Source organism: Theobroma cacao, chromosome 10, assembly GCF_000208745.1.
Source record: "Theobroma cacao cultivar B97-61/B2 chromosome 10, Criollo_cocoa_genome_V2, whole genome shotgun sequence".
NCBI classification, from domain to species: domain Eukaryota; kingdom Viridiplantae; phylum Streptophyta; class Magnoliopsida; order Malvales; family Malvaceae; genus Theobroma; species Theobroma cacao.
Window position 1 is genome coordinate 92,895 of NC_030859.1, and position 21,182 is coordinate 114,076.

Genomic DNA, 21,182 nt, shown 5'->3' on the forward strand with positions numbered 1-21,182 from the left:
GAAAAAAAATCTTACCTTTTCAATGTAAAAGGTTGTCTATTGACAAAGTAACCATTGGAAAGACAATTCAACTGAAAGCTTATATCACATTACGTGATTATGAGATTGTGGGTGATCTTTCACATGAAAAATTATATAACTTAATAGAGTGATATTTGAAAAAATATCCCCAAATCTAAAAAGTTACGAGGCAATTGAAAAATATCATTATTCGGAAGTTTTGATATCAAAATTTATCTTATCATATTGTAGCTCAAAGATATCTTATGATATAAATAGTTGTTTTTTCATAATGTTATTATTGGAATAAGACTGTTAACCAAAACTATGTCTTGTAACATGCAAAGGTATATTTTAGACATAAATATACCTCTTAATGAAAGGGTTGTTTTCTTAAAGAAGAACATTTACAAAGTCTATATAAAAAACTTGTTGTCAACTATTTTAATACATAAGAAAAAAACAAGGCAAGAGCAAAAAAATAAAAGCAAAATAAATCTTATGATATGAAAAAGTCTTGAACACTTTGAGTTCTTACCATCGACCAAAGGTATCTAAAGTTTTATAATCTACTTGTTACAAAAAGCAAGCTCTAAGACTAAACAATTTTTATTGTTTTATATATATAAAAATCCACTTTCAGTTATTTGTTGGAAAGTTTATTTAAGAAATAATATCATATAAAAAATTTACAATAAAAAAGATATAAGTATATTCAACTTGCATTTTAATACATAGATAATTTTAAAAATTAATATTACATTTTCAATAAAATACTTACAAATTAAACACTGTAATGTTATCTTATCAACATTTTAATCACACTTTTCTTAATATACCAAACGTTACTAAATTATCTAATTAGTAATAATATTTTTTACAATCATATTATTTGTAATTGCATTGATGTGACTACATTGTAACACACCAAATGCAACTTTAGATCGAATTAAAATGGGCTTAAAAGATTGCTTCGGTTAAAAAGACACATTATTAACCCAATGCTAATCTTAATAAAATATTGAGGCCGAATAAAATGTGGACATTTGAAGGCCATTTGAGTCCAAGTCCCAACCAAAATAGGCTTTCAAGATTGATTTGAGCAGCCCATTAAAGAATATCCATAATCCATGCACATCCCACTGAGCACAAAAGCTAATCAAATGATATGCTCACTTCTCTTACTGTTTTACATATCATCATCATCATCACCATCATAGATAAAATATGAATATCTGCAGCATAATACGATCAAAATATAATTTTATATACACCGTTCAAATATACATATGAACAAATTCCCATCGGAAGGGGCTAATTTTACAATGATCTTATCTGAGAGCACCTCTTAAGTACCGCTTTGTGGTTGATATCCTTCTTCGACATATTCATAACGCCTGACTGCTCATCAACTTTGTCAATAAGAAGCTTAAGCATTGGAACCTTCGAAAGGGTTCTGCACGACCCCACCATGATCAACTTTTTCTGTACAGTACAGTGAATCATAAACCAGGACTTGTCTGTAAGCCTGTTTAGCTTAATTTTTTTTAACTTAAAAATTATTAAGAAGAAAAATAATAATTTTTAAAATTAAGTTAAAACTGTTTGATAAAATAAATTATATATTTTAATTTTAGTTAAAATTACTATAAAAAATATTCATGTCACATTTAATCATCTAATAAACCAATACGAAATAAATTTACTTCGAACTTATATACGATTTCAAATATTAAAATAAAAAAAAACCATACAAAAACAAAACAAGTCTCAAACAGGTATTATAACCAACTCTTTCTTCCACTATGCTGTATTAACAGATGAATTTAACTCAGAAAACTGTGATAAAAGCTACCTTGGCTCGTGTTAGAGCAACATTAATCCTATGCCAGTCTGCAAGCAGTGAAGAAGAGCATTTTCTAGGATTCTCATTAGACCTAACAAAGGACACCAGTATGCAGTCCTTGTCTCTTCCCTGTATTATGGTAAATTACAACAGGGAATGACACACTAGTTAGTCCATAGAAACTTTTCATGCAATTCCATGCTCAAGAAGATGAAGAATAACACAGGAAAGAAAAAAAAGGCTTTTAGCCTAACCTGGTATTTATCAATAGTATGCGTCTCCACAGATGCTATGCAAGCATGTCTGATGAGATTCGCCTGAGAGTTATAAGGGGTAATGATGCCAATATCTTTTGCTTCAATTCCATTGTTAACTAATCCATCCGTTATCTATGTTATACATAAAAGAAGTAGATGTCTTGCATAAAGTTGCATACTGGTCACATCAACAACACAAGAATTGCAGAAAAGCATTTCAGAGTCAAATGAGGATCTTACCTCTGCAATTATATAAGCTTCCATTGGATTATTCACAGTTTTATGGTCTCTAGCCTCGAAAGCAGGCAACAAATCTAAGTCATGGAAAACACTCTGGTAAGAGTTCAAGACATACAAGTATACAACATATCATATATAAAAGATAATAATTTTCAAACCTGTGTTAACAAAAATGACTGGCCTGCCTGGATTTAGAACCTGCAACCATGACTAAGTGTAAGTTTTAAATATCCTATCTAAATAAGTTTTGAAAGGAAAATGCTAATTTAAGTATCACAAACAAGAAGATTGAGAAATCACTCTTACAGCTTTTAGCCAAGATGAACAAGAAGCGTTTGGTCTTGAAAATTTGAGTTTGGCATTAGCTACTTCAGGGGAACCACAACGCAATCGATCACCATATACCAATGCATTTGAAAGTCCCATAATGCTTTCACACATACGATACTATAGAAAAATAATTTCATAAATTCATGCAATAGAAAAGTGCCAAAAGAAAGAATTGAAATATATAAATTTTGGTTGTCTCTAGAGGAAACCTGGCTTTGTAGTGGTGAAATTGCATGTGGATGTGCTTCTGATAGTATGCAAAACAAACTTATTCCCATTCCATTCTCTCGAGCCTCTGCACTCTGGAAATCAATCAGCATTGCAATGTTAAAGAGCTTCAGGTCCTGCCACGTAAGTTAAATAGCTAGAACTAATGATGCATGCATACATGCCTGAACCAGAGGAGGCAATTGGTAGTGATCTCCAACTAGCACAAATGTAGAAGCAAACATCAACGGTCCCAGTGATACCTGATAGGGCCATAAATATTTCATTAACTAAGCAGGAAATTAACAAAACATTTGACTTTCAGCATATACAAAATATACTAAACAACATGACAACATCCTCACATAATCAAATATTAAAATGTGCATTGGGTATACTTTTCTGGGCAGCAAAAGCTCAAAAAATAGATTCCTCAGCATGTAACTTTAGGATTTATTTTCAATTATTTTAGCCTTTCTTTTGTGCTTTTTTTTCCCAGTTTCACCTGCATTTTTTTTTTAAAAAATATCAACTAAAGACTTCTGTTTCTAACTCCATTCTTTACTTTTCTTGCCCCTTTCTCTCAAATTCTAGAGGTCTACAATCTAGATATAGTATCAGTGAACATGATTCATAATTTAAGTGCATAATTGCACTTTCACCATACAGAAATCATGAATGTTAGATTATCAAAATGCATAAACTTGAAGTAATACAAACCGGGAGAGTTGTCTGTCCAGCTTCATCTATAATGCAAACATCAAATTTCTTTCCAGAGAGGAATGGACTAGTGATGCCCAAGCAAGTGACGGCAACAACTTTGACTTTGTCAAATTTCACTTTAATTTCTTCAATGCTACTTAGGTTCATTCCTGTCAGAAACAACTTATTACATGAAGTAAATATCAAGTAACATGCTGATTGCAAATCGTTAATGACATACTCTCCTACCTGAAAAACAATGCCCCTTAATTTCCTCATGCACAGATTCATGTCTTCCAATGCGTACAAAATCAATGCTCTGCATTTTTTTTAATTTCAATAAGGAAAAAAAGAGAAATAACTCAGAAAATTTGCTGATTCATCATATGTGAAATTCAAAGTTGATCCACCTAATTAGCCTTCAGTGACAACAGTAGAAACGGATGACAAGAGAAGTTAGTGTCTAGAAAAATCTTGGAGAAGTAGCGATAATGTCAAGCATCACATTGCAATGCTTACAAAATGAAATCGTATTTTGAGACTTTTTAAATGGCAATGTAAATGAAAAAGGAAATAATAAGATAGAAGATGACTCAATTTAAACAGTGAGGAATAGAATATTTCCTACAACTTCAACATGATATATACATTAAAAAGTACCTTAATCACACTTACACAAAGGAAAAGAATGTATATATGTATGAATGAGTTTGTACAATCCCTGTTATCACATCTGTTTTCTTGGAGTCATAGCAGTTTTCTTCCTCTAAACCATTTTTCTTACATGCAGACACACCTAATATGCTAACTTACCCATTTCACCATCTTGTATAGCTATGCTATACGCATATTGATTTTGCAACTTAAGGAGTTCTGCATGCTGGAATTACGTGCACCAATAAATTGAAATGACTATGCAAGAAAGCTAACACCTCGAAACATAACAAGACAATTTGAGAATAAAGATGACCTGAGATTTTAATTTGATGAGTAAATTATCAACTGCGGAGTTTGTGTAGGATGTAAGCAAAATGGATGCACCTCTCATCAACAAGGCTTTTACAGCATGTACCATTGTAGATGTCTTGCCCGTTCCAGGCATTCCTAGAATTAGAGCATAATCCTTTGCTGTAAGTATCTGAAAAAGGAAAAATGGATTTGCAGAATAAGTAACAACGCATTTTCTTTAGAAAATGTTAGGTCAACTGGGAATGTTTCTTTTTGAGAGATAAAACAGGTAAAAAGTCATGTTAACCGGGAAGTGGAAACCTTGAGAATAGCTCTACGCTGATCATCATTTAAGCTCTTCTCTGACCACACATAAGATATTGCTGGATCTTGGCTGAATATGCATCCACTGTCAAATCTAGGAGCCTGCAGTAGGCAAAGCAACATACATAGAAAGATAAATAAAAAAAAAAAAGACATTACATTATGCAAAAAGCTATATAGAAAACAATATGAGAGAGCAAGAAGCATTCACCGCAAGGTCAACAATCATCTTCCTGAGATGAGAACTTTGCTCATTTTGTAGAAAAATTTGAATAAGGTTGAACCTTCAATGATAACAAGGAAACATAATGAACATAAACAAAGAATATTTCTTATCTCTTGACAGTCCAGATGCCACAAGAGAATAGAAGAAAATAATAAAAATGGTCAAAATTTAACTATAATGCAGAAATTACCGCATAATGGAAAATGAGGTCATGACTTCATCCTTGTCAATCCGCCAGACCTCCTGAAATAGTTTCTCCGTCATTGAAGACAAATTACCCCCAGGTAGCCTTAAACACTTAGAAAAAGAAACCTGACTTCCACCAAAGCAAGACAATCTAAAAGCGTTAGACCAGTTTGAATCTGATTGTTTAAGGATGGTTAACATTAATTTCTGAGCCACTTTAGCATGCATCCTATGACATCTTGTAGATGATGTTACTGCTAATAATCCAATTCCATAGTAGTAGCACAGGAAACTTTAAGCTTACAGAAACACGGACAGGACTGATTTCCACAATGACCCCACTTGCTACAATTTGATGACCAGATTCCGTGCTAAGTATCTAACAACCAGAAATCAAATTACAAATAAATATTGTTGGCAATGAGAATTTGGATGCAACATCATGAAAAACAAAATTTACGAAAGAAACTGCTCATCACCAGTATTACGAAAAAGAAGAAATGGTTCATGATGTTTCTTAACAAGCTCTAGTCAAAGACAACCAAAGTGTAGCAGAAGAGTGTGGACAGTGTTTCAGATTTTCATGGAATCAGAGCAACAAGAACGTACAACAGAAAATTAAAACTATACAACCTCCCAAAAAACGCAAACATGATGCATTGCAGATGCATAACAATCATTTTAGATTCACTGCAAGATTTTAAGGCATACAACTTAAGGCAGAACAACTAAAAGATACATTAAGATAGGAATGATCAAGCAGAAGAAATGCAAGAAATACCTCAATATTAATTCTTTAAGTTGGAATTATAGTGTAAATAAAGATGAAAATGGATTATTAATGTGATGAGATATTTAATTGGAAAAATTTGAAAGAGAAATAGTTTTAGTAACATCTTGGAAGCACATTAAAGAGAAACCTGAATGAAAATAGTAATTAAATCTTAATAAGCACTGCTTAACAAAAAAAAATCTTAATGTTCACTTTGTGCCAAATGAGCAGTAGCATTCAGCTGCGTTTCTGTGATCTAAAGGCTTGTTAGACGAGTAATCATACCACATAATCTCCACATTTAAGTGTGCAATCCAAATCTTTGGTCAGAGAAGAGGCAGCACTAATAGGATTTCTATCAGATCCATTTAGATTGGAAGCAGGTGAATGTCGACACACAAAATGATAGATGAATCTATTTTCTTTGTGAGATTTCTGATGTGGAAGTTCATCAAGAACAAGAGAAGAAAGGCAACCAGTACAGTCGTCACTCTTCAGATTACGAGAATGCCAGAGATCTTTCTTTACAAGCTGGAATAGTGAAAAAAAAAAATTGTTCAAGGTGAAAAGCTTGATCAATTTATTATCTGTGCTGCTTTGGAGTAATCAAATCACCTGCATCTCTTTAGCTTCTAGGTCAATCAACCGATCCCAATGTCTGAGGAAAACACCATGAGCATTTGAAAAATGATGTACATGTGAATCAAATACATCACCTAATCCACTACTCTCTGTGTCACCACCAAGTGCCTGCAGCAATTAAACAAAATGGCCAATAATAAAAACAACTTGATACTCAGAGTGAGGAACTGCGGCTCATAGAACCATAAATGAAAATCTCGATTACGCTTTCTCCAAGGAATTTGACTTCCTCATGTGCAATATTTTGACAGGATAGCCGCAAAAGAACAGGAATCTACCTTATAGGGATAGCAAATTTACCTTATGATAGATGGTACAAACATCAAGATGGCGACAGCCTTTGCACATGCTTGGAATCTAGGATAGCAATATTAGTAGAATTTCTGTTGAGTATCAAGTAAAAACTTCTCTACCATCATATGGTTTTGATAATTCAGTAACAGGCATACCTGTAACATTGGGGGCAATTGTTGTGTTGTTAACGCCTTAAGAATATCATTTGCAAGCTCATTGCGACGCATGATTAACCCAACCAAGTCAGATCTTCGAACTACAATTCCCTACACAAACCATCAACAGATGCTTAGTGGCCTTGAAAAGTAGAGATCAATAGAGGACAGAGGGTAACTACAATTCCCTACACAAACCATCAACAGATGCTTCATGGCCTTGAAAATAGAGATCCAGAGGACAGAAGGTAGCTTACTTACTTGTGTCTGATCTGACTGGAGATAGTATAGAAGGCCAGAATCAATACATTTTAGGTACCTAAAAACAAGACGAGTAAAAAGTGAAGAAAAGAATCATTACTCAGCAACAACAACCCCACACCACTGCTGCACCCAAAACACACAGAAGGTAAAAAGAAAAGTAAAAGGAATAAGATGTAAATACCTTTCAGACATAAGGAGAGTGTACAAGATCACTTGGGCACAGTGTTCCATAGATGACTGCATTAATGACAAGGATAGGTCAAGGACAATGAGGTCAAGAAAGGGGTTTGGAAAATGCCATGTGCATGTTTCAAGATATGATCCCAATATAATTGCTTCCTTTTATTACTTGCCTGGCCCTTAGGCATTTTTCCAGTTTTAAACTCTAGAGGCATAATCTTCTCGTTGTCTTCTTTTCCACCTGACTCAATCTTCACTCTGACTGAAACATCGATCATTCCTTTCAAACCATACTTTGGGGCCCATGCCATTTCCTCAATATCAATCACCTACAATTAGAATGAAATCAATACATATAAAAATACTTACTTCTTCACATGAAAACTTATAATGACCAAACACTATCAGTTCATTTTATGAGTTCAGATTTAGTATAAAAGAAAAAATCTAGGAGAGTTGGACTCAGCCAGTGCAACTAAAGACAAGCCAAACAAAAAAAAATGCAAAAATAGGTGAAAATGCACACATATCTTCAACATTGAGTTGTGACCATATTTTGAATCCAGGAAAGTTTTCAGGATACTGTAGTGCGAATGCATGAATACATAGGTATGATTCTCATCTAAATATCGACAATATCCAAGAGCATGCATATCCAAAAAAAGGCTGTAGTCAATGCAAAGATGCATATAATGCATAGGAATCATGTATAAGAAAGGCTGAAGGAGATGCTAACCTCGAAAATATTAACCTTTTTTGGCCCATTATCAGATCCAAAATCTACAGTGGGGACTTTTGGGTCCTGCCAAAAGTTAAATTTACTCAACAATAGAAAGTTATCATACAGTAATCATCTGATATGCATACAAAGAGATTTTATATAGTTAATTACAGGATGCAATTGTCTCTTAAATTCTAAGGTGCCTGGTACATCAACCTCCAACAAAGAGAAATGTATCTGTGACATATATATTGCACCTTACAATCACCCCAGCCACCCTTCAGCCGGGAGGTCACTGACCCACATGATGACGAAGCCAGCCTTCAGGCTTGTGCATTTAGATGCAGGATCCTCAAAGCCTATATGACTAAGTGTGTAGAAGAACACAAGGCAATTAACAAGAAACAAGTAACAATAATGAGAAAATATCAGCGCACCTCTGAATCTTTGAAGAGGACAATCCAATTTACTAGTTTTGGAATAGCTTCAGTCAAGGTTTTATATATTTCATTTTCATTTACTGCAATTAAGCATTAAAAAAAATAGAATCAGGATTCAGATAATGATCCCTAAGATCTACTGCTAACATGTCATTGAAACATTATCAAAAACTTAACAAAATGTGGATAAGATTTTACAAGTCCAATGGACTGATGAACCTAGATGATCTTGCCAGCGAGAAATTGGAAAATGGTAAAGGAACATTTATATAAATCTCCACCTCCACATGCATACAAGCTCTCCATGTTCTTCTGTAGCACTAGTCTTGCATATTCTTCCAAAAAGTGTATTGTAGGGGCCTCCTTCACAAGTCCTGCCTGTAAAATAAAAGAAAAGTGATATGCCTATAGATAAAATCTAAAAGCTAGTTATTTATAGGGGGAAATTAATATGAAGTATTGGACAATTTAATAAGATAATATGATAGCTTTTCCGATCCCAAGACCTGAAAAATTTGGTGGAGCAAGGTGCCGATAAGAGCTGCAGTTGAATGCTCATTGCATCGTAATCTCTCATCTAGGACAGTTCGCCTTGGGCAACTGAAACTAGCTGCAACCTAAATTGTTTTTGATTTATTAGAAAAGAAACAATTTGGTTTTAAATACCCACATGCGTCTACTCAACCAAAATTAATATAACAAGGGTAGCTGAGTGCAGCCATGATTACAAAATCCATAAGAATACATGTCACATGAAAATGCATAAAATTAAAATTTGAATAAGTGGAGGACACTTACCCGAGTTCCAGAGACCAGAATATCTGGATGAAGAATAAGAAAATTATTTTCATGATCAACATTACACTTTCCCTCATCATCAAATTCACCAATGACATTCACAGTGTCTCCTGGGGCAACAACAGTATAAGACCTGAGGTAATTGTTTCAAGGAAAAGTGAGAACATAACCTCCCCAGTGGCAACCAATCAAGGAATGTGAAAGCCAGAACCAAAAATTCTTTAAAATTTTCATCAGAAGATCAAGAGCATATGACCATTATAGCAAAAACACTGATGAAGAACCATGCAAAATGCCACTAGAGATGGGTCAATAAGCATGTAGAGCAGCCACTTGACATTATTGAACATTAGTAAAACCCTAGCACTCTCTAGCCTTATTACATCTACATCAAAGTTTTATTCGACAATTCTATTAATAAAGCTGGAAAAAAAAGTGGGCATGATCTGAAAAGTGCATTTCTGAACATCGCTCAGGTAAATATCGAGAAATTATTGAAAGTAAACTGATTTTGAAATAATGTCAAAATTATTGAATAGTTGATAGCACATTCATTGAACTACATACCACTCTTCCCACAAATAAACGGCGCGCTCTTCCCCACATTTCTCATTTACCAAGCGAAGAACCTGAGAAGCAATGTCAATAATCCCCTTCACAGTCCAATGAAGCATTAAGTGGTTTGTGATTATGGCACAGTAAAAACCTTATATGGGCATTGTAAACCAACAGACTCAGAAAAAGTTCGCTTTTCAGATACCTTCAGCAGAGATATAGTTGCAAAAAAATCAGTATCCAAGAATATATTGTTTCCTTCATAAAAGGTTACTTAAAAAGAAAAAAGAAGGGAAAAAAAGGCATACCTCCAACACTAGGAAATAACCATTAGAAGATGTTTCACTGACTTCGTGTGGTGGGCCCATTCCAGCTCCTTTTACTACTGAATCAGCTATTACAGGCATTTCGTTGGGCTGTCCATCTTGGGCGTCAGATGAATATGGCTCTGATTCAGTGGAAACAAAATCCTCAACAGAAATGACATCTTCTACTTGATCTAGAAGTGCAAGCAATGCCTATAAGAGAAAATAGACAAATGAAGATGAACAACAATAAAAACAGGAAGATAATTGAATGCTAAAGGTTAAAAGGAATAGGTAATTTAAGTAGTGTGGAAACTTTTTTGATAATCTATGCAACAACATAATGTATACCTAAAATGTAGCAGTAAATAAACTTCCATTTTTGTTATATAACAATCAGATGTGAAAGCAAGGTACGGAAGTATGTTAAGATAAAGATATGAACATTGAGAAAGCATTTTAAAGTGAAACCTTTTTGTGCTGCCTCAAACCCAACTGGTCAGATGTAATACCATTAGTAAGCTGCATTTCAGTTAAGGCGTAAGTCAGAGAGAAGACAAATTACAGAACCAGCATTTCTAAGAAAATTCAAAAAAAAAAAATGCAGGTAGTATGACCTTCAGTCACTTTCCATTTGAAGAGGACTAGTTTTGGTCCAAAACCAAAGAGGAAACAGGAAAAAAAAATAAAGAAAAGCGTTACTATGAAACCAATTACTACTAATTACCTTATCAGGACAATATGGTAGCGATGGTGGAGTGCGGAATGGACTCTGTCTACTTGCTAAAGAAGTTTTCTCATCAGCAATTCTCTCACTGACCTCTGTATCCTGAAATGGGTTCGCTCTTTTTAACCCAACCCTGTTGTCTGAAACCAAAGATTTTTTATCAGCTTTGGGAGAAGGCGAAGAAAGCCACTTGTCAACCTTAGCAGACATATTTAGACCCTGCAAAGTGCAGTGCATCGATTTGTTATTAATTCAACAAAAAAAAAAGGCATTTGATAGAAACCAAAAAAAAAAAACATGCCTTGTTTTGGGAGCATTGGTTTATGCTGAAAGAGTCGTGCTTCGAGGAATCAGCCAATACAGGCATGTGCTTTGAGAGTGCTTGAAGCCGTTCGTTGACCGGAGATATCTTCCATGTCACCACATCCCCTCCATCATCTTGGCTCTGCTTTATCAACTACAATTCCAATTCTGCCCGTTAGTTTAATAGACTACGAAGAAAGAAATGGAAAAAGGAGGGAAAAAAAGCTGAGAATTTGTTTACCATTCCAGGGGAAAAATTGAAGCGCTTCAGAGACGTAGACTTGGAGACTGAAGGCGACACCTCAACATTAACATCAATGGCAGGTGGCTTATCGGCAGAGGAATCAGAATCGATTTTAGGGTTTTGCGACGCAGAATGAGAGACGACAGCGCTGCTAGCGGCTTCAAGTGGTAAAGGCAAAGCAGCTGCATTGGCGTTGGAAGAGGATAAAGGGTTATGGTCTGGGATAGGAGACTTAGGGGCTGCTGAAAGGAGGGCGTTGGGAGGAGAAGATGGGTGGTTGTGGGTAGCTACAAGGGCGTTTTGAGTATGGCGTTCGAAGAAATGTTGGATGCCGAACTTGGACGGTTGAGATTGTTGATTTGAAACGTTGGGCTTCTTGGATGAGGAAGAAGAGTTAATCTTTCTTCTGGGAGGCATTTTGGGCTGATAGGCAGAAGCAAGCTTTCCAACTCAGTTAGCGCTGGCAGCAGCATAGTGAGAGACAGAGAGATATAGGGGTGGGACGAACACAACCATTTTCCCGCCAAAGCAGTTATTTTTGGTTTTTCTCGCGTTGAATAAGAATTGATATTGGTCCGGCCCATTACAACAAACCCAAACTAAACATCCCCTAGGCCATCTACCTCTTGTTTGTTTTTTAATCTTGTCACCTGGAAAGGAAATGAGACGAATTGTCTGGTATGGTATAGATTAAATTCATTCTATTTTCCAAACACTTTCTAAACCTTTCCATCGGAGTTTTGGTCACATGACAACAAACCTTATTAATTTTGAAAAATCATAAAAAGTAACAATTCTATCAATTTCAGACAATCAAACAAACAACAAACTCTGAGAAACAGGCTATGGCCTAGGTAGGCAGGCCCCAACCTCTCAAGGAGAAGAAATGTAGGAAGTTGGGGAAGATCATAGTATGTTGGCAGAAGCCATAATGGAATTATTACTTGTAGCCAATTTCTCACGACTGCCCCGAAAAAGAATGCTGCTTCCCCATGCCTGACTGACCCTACTGTTGTGACTTCTGTGGATATATAATGCGATCAAGAGGATCCCATGTACTCTACGTGACAAGCCACATGTAGAAGGCTGTCCAGAGCGTGAGAGAGAATGCCGCCACCACATAATTCCAAAGCATAAGTACAGAAAATTCCCTCTCACCGCTTCCTAGCATCTGGCTTATTGTACCTGCATATGTTAATGTGCCAAACATCAATAAACCAACAATTCCATTATATATTTACCACAATTGTTAGGCCATCTCACCACTTTTTCACACACACATACACACAATGACAATGGTTTTCTTTGTGTGGCACTTGTTATCTCCAAGGCCCTTGAAAAGCTATCTGATAAAAGTCACCTCTTTTAAGCCTCAATATTGGTTTATACAACATAGAACTAGCAGAGAAAACTATCATTAAGTCTTTACCTATGTTCACTGCGGGTGGAATGGCATACTGTAGCAGAGGAGTGAACTGATAAAACGAGTCCGACTCCACTACACCTATATAGCTCGCAGCTTTTACAACAAGAATGCCAGATGCAGGCAAAAGAATAGTCCTTATCACGATAATGCCCACAATAAGAGATGCCCCTACTCCTGATCCTCTCAACCCTGGAGGGGGTAAGTTAGGTAGACTCGTAGTTATTCAGATTCAGAAAGAGCGATTAATATATATAGAAGCTATGCCCTTATGGTACACAAGAGCTTGAATAATACCTGCTTAGCAAATTACCTTTTAGAAGATTTGCTCCCACTATCAGGGTAATGGAAGGGATTCCTGCCTCTCTACACATCAGATAATGAATATAGAAACAACCAAATTATTGACGGATGTACTGCATCAAAGAGTACATTAAGACTATATATTCCAACTATCTTTGTTCTCTACACAATATTGTCTAAATTACATACTGTAGTTATTAAAATACTTAGCCAATGCTACACAATATTGTTCGATGAGTATGCCAGGAGAAAATTAAACGAGCATTGGCAACATAGACACACAGAGAGAGGCAGATATGTCCACCTGCATGCATACGCTATGGCACATGCACGAGTACTCAAATAGAGGGAGAGATAGAAAGGACCAACGGACAATGATAGAGGCCTTGGAAGCAAAACAGTGTATTTGTCGGGATTTGTACGTACCCTATCAATTCTGTGGAACTGTAGATGACATGTAGCGCAGCACTATCACCAATCAGTGCCTTTCGAATTGGAGAGACTATTCCGATAATAAACCCAACAATCTACAAAAGAAAGCACCAAACTCTTTTAAGTTTCCTCCGTAGCATGAGCAAAATGCAGACAAGAAGCGGTTAATACAGCACTTTATTTCACCCTGCCAAAACCGACAAGTAAATTTTGAAGTCGGAACCTCTATATATTACTGTACTCATAGTCATTGCCACCATGACAAATTAGGTAATACTACATAGAATCTTTTTGTCTCCTTTCCCCTCCAAGGCTCCATCATTTGTCTAATCTGTCTTTAAGTTTGCAAAGGTCAAAGCAGCTATATGTACATATTGTTAAGCAAGGTAATAGGTCTACTAAAAGTACTCTACATGTTGGGTTTATAATACCAGTTAGAAGTATTGACCAGTTTCCAATAATACCATTGTTAGGAAATTCAAGAAAAGTTGATCGCTAAACCAAATGACTGCAGTGCCAAAATGAAATGGACAGATATTGCTACCTAAACTGAATTAAATGCCAGATATTGCTATCTATACTGAATTAAATGCTTCTTTCTTCAGTGCATTTTACTAAATAAGCACTTACACAAGGTACGTAGGGAAGAAGGAAATTAGTTTCTTCCTTAATTAACAGCATGGAAATGCGACTTTCACACAAGATAAGCAAGGCAAATGAAATGAGCATATACCGCTGCAATTGTAGATGGTGCAAAAATCATCTTCAAGCTCTTGCTTCTAATAACGGCCATAAAACATTGCTTCATCTTTCCAAAAGTTGAAATCTAAGAAACCATCATGAGAAAAATGTTATTTCGATAAAGCAAAAACCTCAAGCATCCGTTCCACCATTCTCCAAAACAAAAGAAGAACATCGCCTTACCCTTAGTAAAGGAAGATTATATATATGTACAGGTTCACCATATATATACACACGTCCTAGACTCCAAAAAAATCTAGTTTAGACTTTAGACAAGATCTCTCTGTAAACAGAATTCATAGAGACTAAAGGGGCTACCTTCAGAAGAATATAAGAAATCCAAGTTACTGGGTTAACAAAGTTATAAAAGAACATGAATAAATGACTAACAGAATACATGACACAACTGATGATCATGCACAGAGTTAGAATAACTCTTAATTCCAATATTAGTCATATGAACAGAGTTAGAAATCAGATATTCCTTCTGGTTTCTAATGGTTCAGATCATATTCATTGCTATTTGCTACCAATAATCTCTTTATAGCTTCTTGAGAAAAAAATGTTAAATCGGAGGGGAAGGGGATGGCAAATGTAATGGAAATTGAATAATTGTATTCAAAGCGAAAGTGGAGTAGTAAACCTTCTCTTTCCCCTCATCCCCAATTTGAGGCAAGTCAACTTGATATATGCTGTGGCTAGGGCATCCATTTGAAGAAAGTAAAGGTTCTGTGAAAGTCTCTGAGAGTATTTCTGTGGTTTCTCCAGATGACTTTACGGTGATTGTACAGTCATTTGTCTTGATTTCTTCAACGTCACAGTTTGCAGACACCCGCATAATAAAGTACAAAATAGACCAGACATATATTGCTTGTATCTGTATTATTAGCAATAAAATTACATGCTCATTACTATATATAGCCGCAAGAAAAACTAAAGGAGTTTAAAAAATGCAGAACTGATATATAGCTGCCTCGAAATTATTTAAGGGAAAGGAATGTGTCCTAAAAAAAATTTGACAGCAAGACAATTCATTCAAAGTTACTCGATGAGAAATCAAAAGATGCACTACATAATGCCCCTTATTCTACTAAGCAGTAGACAAGAAATCGGGCCAGGCATTGGGTGACCTCTAATCTTTCATCACAAACATGTCATATTACTACACTTCTTTGGACAGTCATGGATCAAAAGTTTTCGACAATATCGCTAGAGAAAGTGAAGCATAAGCCTCTCCATACGCAGCGCAGGTGGATGAATCTCCAAATGGACTATTTGTCTCTTCACAGATTGCTGGAAGTATGATAAGAAGCATGTTTCCCAAATTTGCTGTGCACATCAAACACACAAGCCTTAAATTTCAACTTTGGGGCAATGAAGCAGAAGGAAAAAACATAATGAAGGCATTTAAAGATGCAGGTGGTGAACAACTTGGAACACAAGCTCAACATAAGAAAAGGGGATTTCGAGTTCTTGCTAATGTGCAATCTGGTACCCAACTTATCTCCTATTTCATTTTGTTTTCTTTTCCTCTGTCAAAGAAAGAAAAAAGTAGACACTATGATCTCAGGCTTAATGTAAGTATTGAGTATGAGTCTCCTGCACGAGTGACAGTAAGTTGAATTTCTATATCCTGTGTCAGATTTGTTAAAGCCCAACAAGACCCTCATTTGTGTTTGTCAAATTTCTTCTTCTTGAAGTTTTATAGTTTCGTTGTTTCAGAGGTAAGGTATCGCTAACATTAGGCTGCACATCGGCCGCCTATTACCAGTTATGATTCCTTTCTATTTGTCCTCGTTCCATGCATCATTATCATAAAAAAACGACTGAAGAAATCTTCTTACCTGCAGAAGAGCAAGCGATTACAAGGCCCTGTAGGTGTCGAGGAGTTCTTGCAATCTTTACAAGTATCCATCTGTCACGCCCCAGATCCGAGACATGACATATACCGCATACCTATAAGATATAATCATATATACATGCAAAGCTTTAAAATATATATCTTAAACCATTACAAAAGAGACTGATTTACCTGAAAAATTTAATGATTTATAAACTATATATATCGATAAAATTTTCAAAGATCATAATTCGATAATATTCAAAATTAAATCTCCAAAACCATAAAGCTACCAAGTCAAGATAAAAATCTGAATACTAATTAAGATAGTTCGATATTCATAATATTTAAGTAAATCCTAGACAATTTAAGTGCTACTAAATTAAACATCACTCCTCGAAATTCTCACGTGGTTGACCAAATCACAACCTGAAAAAAATTTGAAGGAAGGAGTGAGTCAAACTACTCAGCAAGTAACTAACATCCCTTCAGTCGGATTAAGCATGCTTAAAACATTTAGGCTAAAATATCATTTACAAATGCTGAGACAAAATATTGGGTAATTTTATTCAGAATCATATACTTTAAAATTTACGCATTCAAATAACAGAACAATTATATTCACAATATTTAACTTTTAATGATCTCCCGTAACATGTTACGACCACACTTAACCCCTGTAGCACAGGTTAAAAATAGAACCACAATTAACCCCAGTGGCACGGGTCAAAAGAAGCAACCATTGGCTGCACTGAACAGATATCACAGATACCACTATTCTATAACCGGTGGTGCGGTTGGGAGATCAATCTCTAATCACAGAATACATGTCGACATGGCCAACATTTAACCCTCATTGGCAGGGTCAGAGCATAGCCATACTAGGAGACAAAACAGAAATATATATATTTTTAGATTACTCAAATTTCATAAAACAATATATCAACTTTCTCAAACACATCTCATGTACCTCAAAAGCATATTCGTTTCAGACTAAATATTTATGTTTATATTCGCAAAAAACATATATGGATACATTATACAAAGTCATATATAAATTTCAAAATAAAAAATCATACTTTGCATAAGCTACATTCTAAATCCAACATATAAACTTATATACATATACATTTTGCATGCTCAATCCAATTTTAATAAATCATAGGACGAAATATTATATCTTATGTACAAATTCAGATTGAGGCTAATTTTTAAGGTGTAAAAACACCGAAGGAATATCAGTCACTTACTTGATCTCGTTAATTTCACTTTCAAGTAGTAAATCCGAAAATCCTCTTAGTAGCCTAATATTTCGAGAAACACATACATACAAAAATCAGAACTAAATTTACAAACAGATCCTACAAGGTGACTTTTCGTTGACCATCCTAAGCACTTAGGGTGTGTAGCGATTTCTATTACAATTTAAAAATATTTTTGGTTAGTAAGATAATATTTTATTATTATATATATTTTTCAATTAAACAAAATTTTCAATAAGGTTGAAAATTAAACTTAAATCATAAAATCAGTAAGGACTTTAAATTTCAGATAGAGAAATAATACTAATTTCACTTGTAAAAATCATATTTAAAATGATTAATTTCATAAATTTTGATATTTTAATAAAATCTACTAATTCAAGAAATAAATTTGTAAAATATAAAGATACATACTTCTTGACATAAAAATACAGTAAAAATCACATATCCAATGTTTATAAAATTTACAATAGAATTTATCACATATTAATTAAAATCAAATTTTAAAATAATTTTTTTTAAAAAAAATGATTTTCTTTTTTCTGGAATTTCCAGAATCTGTATGGCCATTTGGCTTATTTCAAGCTCTCATAACTTTTAACCCGAATTATTTCCAGTGATGAAATCAACACCAATTTGAAGTATTCATATCATACTACAAGACCAAAATTTGTTTCGGTTAAAAAGACTACAAAACTCCTAAGTTTCAAAAGCCAAAATTCAAGAAATCATCACAGAATACCTAGATTTCTGAGTTTTTCAGTATCAACGAGCCTACTTTGAGGCTTTAATTCTCTTAACACAGAAAGCTTCTAACGGAGCCATTGACTCCAAATAAAACCTCTCATTTCATACTACAAAAGCCCTCAAAGAAAAGACCAAAAATGTTCCCGGAATATGGAGTTCCGGTGACCCAAAATTGGGCTGTCAAAACTGTTAAAAATCAGGTTTCTAATTAACTTCAAAAATTCATAACTTCCTAACCATAAGGCCAAATGAGATGCTACAAAAACAATTGTAAAGATCTTTTCAAGACCTTTCCATTGGTACCCATCATGCTGTTGGAAAGTCATCGAAAAAGTATCGGATTTAAATAAAAAGTACCGGATTTAAATAAAAGGTAAAAAATGTAACTAATTTAAGATTTTTGTACCCAAACTATAAAAATATAATCCCAAATCTCTTTCCCTTTTCTTTGTCTTTCTTCTTACCTGGTATTAAGCTTTTTTGACTGTCTGTTGTTTGAATCTGATGAATAAATTAACGTAAGTTGTTGTCTGTTCTTTTAAAACTTATAAACTACTTAATCCCACTAACTTAAACGTAATAATAAACTGATTTTAACTCCACTAACTTAAACGTGATAAGTAAACTGACTTTAATAAAACTTCTTCATTTACTTAAAAATCCTTCTTTTATTTTCTAATTATTAAAGCACCAAAGGTCATAACTACAAATAAATAAAATATTAAAATAATATCTACTTATTATTTTTTATAAAACTATAGCTTAATAAATTTAAATATTTTATAATAAATACTTTATGAGGGGTATTACACCATCCAGGTGCTGAACCAATGATACATGAGATAAAGATATTTACGGGCATAAACCACCTAGACATGCATCCAATAAATAAAATGATACACAGTGGTTAAACGAGTGGGAAATATACTTCAAGTTTGTTTAGGTAATAAAGTGATGATAAATGAACTCACAGGGTAGCCAAGTTCTCAATAGTGATGGTATCAGCAAGACTGCAGCCGATGAGAGCAGGAAAGAAAACATAAAACACCAGCTGCTCATAAGAATTTGTTATAATGAGTCCTTTGTCTATACAAGTATTTGTAATGAACTTAAAAATAAACACTCATGGATACAATATATCCCTCCATTTAGGCAAGGGAAAGATGTTAGTAATAACTATTGAAAAATGCTTCACCAGCTATATAAAATATACTTGACAAATCTCCTCACTCTGTTCTGGCAGAATTTGATTTTCTTCTTTCGCAGCACTGTAAATATCTGTGACTTTTATTTTGGTCAATGTAGTAGTCGCAGCGGTGCAGTGTCTGTCAAAGTTACACTTGGCACCATCGGTCTCTTACTTCCCTAGTCCGTAACTGGCCAAGTCTCATGATTCGTTAGTTAAATGTTTTTTTCTACATAAACTATTCCTAGTTGCTAATAAGGATTTATCCTGGCAAGATAAGATTAGATTGCTTTCTTCATTCTTGGTTGAAACTTTTCTTTTCCTTTTTTGTTCACAGCAGGCAGAACCTACTTGCTTGCCATTAGCAAGAATTTGCTTTCTAATATCGCCTTTTAAGCGGTGATGGCGATGAATGGCGGAGCAGCACTCCAGTGTCACTGTAACAGTGATACACATTCATTCCCATACCTCTTTTCAAGTCCCACACCCAATCATTTTCAAGTATTACTTTGTCATACTTTTGTTGCTATTATTATACACATAAAATGTGAACTTGCATTATTCAAATGGCGCCTTGCATCTGCCCCCAAAAGATCAACACGTTCTGTTGCAAGGAATAAGCCAACAGCAATAACCAGCAGTACTTTTATAACTGGTATCACTGATGTAATGAACAAATCCAGCAACTCCATTACACAACTCTGCCAAGAAATTCACTCCTAGAAAGTAAACCCATTATCAAGTTAACATTACATTAAAAATACGTTCTAAAACAAAGGGATAGCACATCAAAGTCCACAGCTAATATCTTTTCTCTTGAATTTTTCACAGAAGCACCAGATTGATATGCCTAGTTTCTATCAGAAAAGACCAAAAGAAAACGAAAAGGTGAGAGATTCTGTGTTCTTTATTCTGTAAGACGGACAGAAAAGAAGGAACCAAGAACATGAAAAACAGAGTACCTCGAAATGCATGGTATTGCTATTGCGGATTGTTAGGTTCTACGACAGAAAATAGCTCAAGCTTTAATTTGCAACAGAAAGAAACAACCTGAACTGCGCATCACAATTAGATGGAACCAAATTTCTTTACGTTTTGTTTGATAGACTGGCAATGATACTAATATAAATTGTGAACTTCAATAGTGACAAATTTAATCAAAGCAGGCAGCTCATGGTAAAGCTTTCACTCCCAGCAGATTGGTCTGGTGGGAACCACTACTTTAAAAGGTAAAACAAGTCCAACTAACTTATTAAACTGGACTGGGGAACAGTGATTGTGTTATTGCAATTATAGGTTTCATTGTTAATAATGGTTGCACAAAAAGCTAAATACTGTTGGGAAGGTATGGCTATAAATGTACTATATAGTATATACTAAACAAGTAGCTCCACTTCTTGCCCTTAAAAAGATTTCTTAGGTTTGAATCTTTGCATTATAATCAGGAAAAACATTCCGCACTAGGAAAAGATAAGAATCTTAGAAATTAAGAAAACACAAAGAACGAGTAGCAGAGCTGATGTGAAATTGTTTGCGTCCATGTGTTATAGTAATAAAAAATCAAGAAAAAGTCCTTGTAACA

The 21,182-nt window shown here is 34.7% G+C and overlaps 1 protein-coding gene and 1 pseudogene across 4 annotated transcripts; both read right to left on the minus strand.

Moving 5' to 3' along the window:
• LOC18585710 (DNA replication ATP-dependent helicase/nuclease DNA2) lies at positions 1,016 to 12,145 on the minus strand. 4 transcript variants are annotated; one of them, XM_018128575.1, is made up of 34 exons: positions 11,664 to 12,143; positions 11,421 to 11,576; positions 11,120 to 11,338; positions 10,864 to 10,914; positions 10,396 to 10,605; positions 10,239 to 10,292; positions 10,100 to 10,161; positions 9,533 to 9,665; positions 9,241 to 9,351; positions 9,016 to 9,112; positions 8,732 to 8,814; positions 8,310 to 8,375; positions 7,747 to 7,902; positions 7,575 to 7,630; positions 7,391 to 7,448; positions 7,130 to 7,240; positions 6,981 to 7,037; positions 6,654 to 6,788; positions 6,324 to 6,569; positions 5,571 to 5,645; positions 5,271 to 5,392; positions 5,066 to 5,138; positions 4,852 to 4,956; positions 4,553 to 4,720; positions 3,832 to 3,901; positions 3,601 to 3,752; positions 3,066 to 3,143; positions 2,883 to 2,975; positions 2,650 to 2,790; positions 2,502 to 2,541; positions 2,344 to 2,417; positions 2,101 to 2,163; positions 1,856 to 1,975; positions 1,016 to 1,485 (listed from the first exon to the last, which is right to left on the minus strand). In XM_018128575.1, exons 1-34 carry the CDS (start codon positions 12,081 to 12,083, stop codon positions 1,321 to 1,323), a joined length of 4,020 nt encoding a protein of 1,339 aa, XP_017984064.1. In that variant the 5' UTR covers positions 12,084 to 12,143; the 3' UTR covers positions 1,016 to 1,320. The 4 variants fall into 4 exon arrangements, with proteins under 4 accessions (XP_017984064.1, XP_017984063.1, XP_017984065.1 ...); XM_018128574.1 differs by having other exon boundaries at positions 2,101 to 2,235; positions 11,664 to 12,142; XM_018128576.1 differs by lacking the exon at positions 5,571 to 5,645 and having other exon boundaries at positions 2,101 to 2,235; positions 11,664 to 12,142.
• Positions 12,479 to 20,292, minus strand: LOC18585711 (annotated as a pseudogene).

What these genes read in the sequence shown, in the direction of transcription:
- LOC18585710 (XM_018128574.1), bottom strand. Translation starts at nt 12,083, where the DNA reads ATGCCTCCCAGAAGAAAGATTAACTCTTCTTCCTCATCCAAGAAGCCC. An exon ending in TCAATTTTTCCCCTGGAATG is followed by an intron (nt 11,577 to 11,663) that starts GTAAACAAATTC and finishes TTGGAATTGTAG; the next exon opens with TTGATAAAGCAGAGCCAAGA. An exon ending in TCATCAAATTAAAATCTCAG is followed by an intron (nt 3,902 to 4,552) that starts GTCATCTTTATT and finishes AAAAAAATGCAG; the next exon opens with AGCATTGATTTTGTACGCAT.